Consider the following 4,367-nt stretch of genomic DNA (forward strand, 5'->3'; position numbering starts at 1 on the left):
GAAATCTTTTTCATTTTAGCTTCCCCACCGATATTTAACTCGGACAATTAGAATAAGGATTAACATAATAAATGAAAACTGAGTGGGCTACAACAGGACTCAGTAATTGCTACTGTACTCTTCTCCCACGATCTCCTGGCTTCAGTCCCCCTTGGAGTAAAACGAGGACCACCCCTGCTCAGAGATCAGGGCAGGCTAGACGGCTGGCAGCAGGACGGTGGAGAATGGACCGGACTAGGAAGGCAAGGAAAGAGCAGAAAGCAGAGAGATGCAGGTGGCCAGAGGACGCATGCGTCTACGCAGCCGCCAAACGCAATCTCTCCCCGCGCAAGGTCGCGGAACACGGTGCTCACAGAGCAGAGGGGGGAGAAGACAAACCGAACGCCCTCTCCTGAGCGGCAGCGGCGGCTTCGCAGGCACACAGCAGCAGGGGTTCTTCCGTGCTTCCTCCCAGGAACCAGCCCCTCCTGAGGAGCGCACACACTCCAGGGGCGGAGGAAGTCATCGCACATTTTCATTGGTGGCTTCCAAGTGTAGAGCCCTCCCTCCGTCCTCGCCGCACGCTTTTGAGGAACCCACTTCCGGGAAGGGGCGGAAGAGACGGGCTGGCCGAGGTGGGGTGGAGATGGCGGCGCCTTTGAGGATTCAGAGCGACTGGGCCCAAGCCCTCAGGTGAAGCTAGGCCCGGAACAGGGACACAGCAGGCGGGTAGCGGATGTTGCCTTTCAGTTAAGAATAGCTATGCCTGATCCAGCATGTCCACAGGGGTTACTTCATCAATTGTCGAGGAGGTGGAGCGTACAGCGCCTTGAAAAAGAAGTCTCAAACCCATATGGTCATTGTTTTTCATCCTCCGAACAGCTATCCGGAAGCCAAGCGCTGTGTAATCCCCGCGTCAGAACTAGGATCAGTCAGTTGGAGAAAAACAGGGAAACTGGGAGGCAGGAAGACTCTTGGCCAAGTAGTCATTTAGCAAATATTTCTTGGTCATCAGTTATTTGCAAGTCCCAGTACTCAACCATCACTTTCTGTGTGTGATGGAATCTTTGTGTCCTCCTAGACCCCTACTGCTGTATTAGGCATATTGGACGATTCTGTTCAGGAAACAATGTAACACTTACAATGCTTAGGCCCTGTACTAGATGCAGGGGGAGCTCAGATGTGTACTCTGAACATAAGTGGTGGTTCCTGCTCTGCGAGAAGCTGACATCTTAATTGGGAATACACACCAAACCATTCATTTGAGATTAATTAATTAATTATTTTTTTTTTTTTTGAGACTGGGTCTTGCTCTGTCACCCAGGCTGGAGTAGTGTCATGATCATAGCTCACTGCAGCCTTGAACTCCTTGAACAGAACTGAATGAGACAAATAAAGTATTTGAGAATGCTTAGCACAGCACTAAATAAGCTGAATGGATTCTGCCAATGGAATATAAATTAGGTGAAAAGTCACCTTTTTGGAGAAGCCATCTCTGATCTATCTCAAAAGAATTAACCTTTCTTCTTTTTTCCTACTGGACTTATTTTATGGCTGAAGTAGAACAAAGTATATTTCTGAGAGGATCCCTGAAAGAGGAATTACTGCTTGAATACTGAAAATATTAATAGATCCCACCAAATTGCCCTCTAAAACTTTACTAATTTATGATCCCTTTAATAATATGAGTGTGCCTGTTTCTCCTCATCCTTACCAATACTGGTTATTATAAATACTTCTAATTTTTATCAGTAGAATCAGCTAATACTTTGTTTTTAAACCCCACATTTCTCTGTTTATCTGTGATGTAGAACATATTTACATTTTCCTATTTTGGGGCATATCTGTTCACTTTTCAATCAAGCTATGTGTTTTTTTTACTGACTTCTAGGTACACTTTTTATTTATTCTGGATGGTAATCCTGTTATATGTTACAAATGGATCATGTCTGCTTCATCTTTAAAGGCTCAACTCTTGAGACCCTTGCTGACAACTCCAGTGCACACTGCCGGCTCCCTCTGATGACCCACAGCACTAAGCACTCACAGAGACGCATCTTTCTATACTTACCTGGTCATCTCCTTCAGCCTGAAGGCTGAAAGAGGATTTTGTTGGTTAAACTCTTCATATCTCCTTTTTTCTTTCCCTCTTCCCCAAATACCAGCACAAAGGCTCAAAGTAGATTTTAGGGCCTACTATACTTCAGATTTGGGCTTCTAATAGGTGCTCAAAAATGTCTGTTGAACAACACAGGAGTTAGGGGAAAATAGAGAAAAAAAAATCCTCAGTATTGTGGTGAGTAAAAAATTAAAAAAGAAGATAATAGGTATAACAACAAAGAAGATTTAAAAATGTTTCTAGGCCTGGTGCAGTGGCTCACTCCTGTAATCCTGGAACTTTAAGAGGCTGAGGCAAGAGGATTGCTTGAGGCCAGGAGTTCAAGACCAGCCTGAGCAAGAGCGAGACCCCGTCTCTACTAAAATAGAAAGAAAAAAATCAGCCAGGCATGGGCGTGCACCTTTAGTCCCAGCTACTTGGGAGGCTGAGGCAGGAGGATCACCTGAGCCCAGGAATTTGAGGTTGCAGTGAGCTGTGATGATGCCAGTGCACCCTAGCCCAAGCAACAGAGTGAGACCCTGTCTCAATTAGGAAAAAAAAAAGTTTCTGACTGATGATGAGAGAATGTCCCCTTTTCATTCCAACTTCTACGATAGGGATCACTCCCCCCAACCCCCACCTCCCAAATGCCTCACAGGGGTAAGCAGGAATGGAATGTGAAGAAAAATGAGAAGTGAGGGCAACTGTTATGAACAGGAAAACACAACTCTCTTAAAGGAGGAACTATTATTCAACTCCAGCAAATTGTTGTCAAGTGGGAATAAAAGCTCCATGTTGACAGCTCCATTTTTCAAAAGCTGAAAATCTGTATTTTAATGTAAAATATACTTTTAAAATGTTAGGCCAACTTTGTGCTTGTTGGGGTGGGAGCAGGTTGAGGCCAGACTCTGCACCTGTTAATTCAACAGAATGTGGCATATAAATGGTACTTCAATATTTGAATAAAAAGTTTTCTTGCTTGCTTTCTTCTTTCCATTAAACTGAATGAAACATCCAGAACAAGTGATATAAAAGATAAAAGCACTCATATCATTATGAGGAGCTAGTTGTTCCAGTGTTGTTTTATTACTATCTCTCAAACTAGACTCTAATCAACATGAAGGCAGAGGTCATATCACACTATTCATCACATCAGTTTCCAACACAATGCCTCAGAAATATTTGCTGTTGTTGAACCCATGAGCAAATAAACAAAGATCTAATTCGGTAACCAATATAACTTTATATTGTGAATTTACTTTGAAATTAAAATGTCCCTGTATTCAGTACACTGAGTGGTTGGCACACCCAAGTACTGAGATGGGCACATGCCCTACCCCATTTTGTTTTACATGGCAAATACTGGTGGAACAAGATGGATGAGGATATGTGGGATCTGACCATGAAAATATAACAGATCTTTGTGGCAGTTCTGTCCAAACCCAGGGTGTCTGGCTTTTAACAACTCCAGTCCCAAAGACCATCCCCAGGTTTTATACCTCCTGGCCCATTATGTCCACCGTTTAGGTCTTCTTCCCATGGTGTCTTTGGGTGCTGGTTTCTACGTGGCCATCTCCTGGGGACTGGTGGTTTGGGGTCTCAGTGGTGGGCATTTGCTTGCTCTTTCCTCCTCTGTAGCTCCTCCCGCCGCCTTGCCTGCTGCTCATTCATGCAGTCCCTGAAGGCCTGCACCTGTGGCTGGCACTGCCGCCAGTCCTGGTGCTCGGCCATGCACTCCTGCACGGCAAAGTGGGAGGCAGCACAGCCAGAGCGGGAGATGAGCTGGTCCAGCGGGTCCTCTTCCTCATTTTCCTTCTTCACCTGTCGGGTCCAGTTATGGCCTTGAGGAACTGAGGTTGACATCTTGGGGAATCTACAGAATATGAACAGAAACAAGGTTAGAACAGGGATATAATTATATAGAAGTTTCCTGGGTTATAAATAGTATTGACCAAACTGCACTATTATAGCCTGTTTATGTGTCTGTCTCCCCTCAGAGACTCCAAGTTAAGGACAGATGCTTGTCCTGATTTACTACCTTGGTGCCTCTAGCACTAGGCCTGGCAGAGGATGGGCTTGCAAAATGGTTTGAACAGAACTGAATGAGACAAATAAAGTATTTGAGAATGCTTAGCACAGCACTAAATAAGCTGAATGGATTCTGCCAATGGAATATAAATTAGGTGAAAAGTCACCTTTTTGGAGAAGCCATCTCTGATCTATCTCAAAAGAATTAACCTTTCTTCTTTTTTCCTACTGGACTTATTTTATGGCTGAAGTAGAACAAAGT

The 4,367-nt window shown here is 44.4% G+C and overlaps 2 protein-coding genes across 2 annotated transcripts in view; one reads left to right on the top strand and one right to left on the bottom strand.

Annotated features, from left to right (window-relative positions):
* The first annotated feature begins 579 nt into the window (after nucleotides 1-579).
* Nucleotides 580-4,367, top strand: part of PAAF1 (proteasomal ATPase-associated factor 1) — a 58,347-nt gene continuing 54,559 nt past the window's right edge. The window contains exon 1 of the mRNA XM_012645571.1: nucleotides 580-672. Within this exon, the coding sequence (XP_012501025.1) occupies nucleotides 626-672 (47 nt within the window). The 5' untranslated portion in view covers nucleotides 580-625. The remainder of the gene's footprint in view (nucleotides 673-4,367) is intronic.
* On the bottom strand, nucleotides 3,179-3,945 carry LOC105811525 (cytochrome c oxidase assembly factor 4 homolog, mitochondrial). Its single transcript, XM_012645767.1, has one exon. The coding sequence runs from the start codon at nucleotides 3,938-3,940 to the stop codon at nucleotides 3,677-3,679; it is 264 nt and encodes an 87-aa protein (XP_012501221.1). The 5' UTR covers nucleotides 3,941-3,945; the 3' UTR covers nucleotides 3,179-3,676.

This window comes from Propithecus coquereli, unplaced genomic scaffold (assembly GCF_000956105.1).
Source record: "Propithecus coquereli isolate 6110/MARCELLA unplaced genomic scaffold, Pcoq_1.0 Scaffold235, whole genome shotgun sequence".
NCBI classification, from domain to species: domain Eukaryota; kingdom Metazoa; phylum Chordata; class Mammalia; order Primates; family Indriidae; genus Propithecus; species Propithecus coquereli.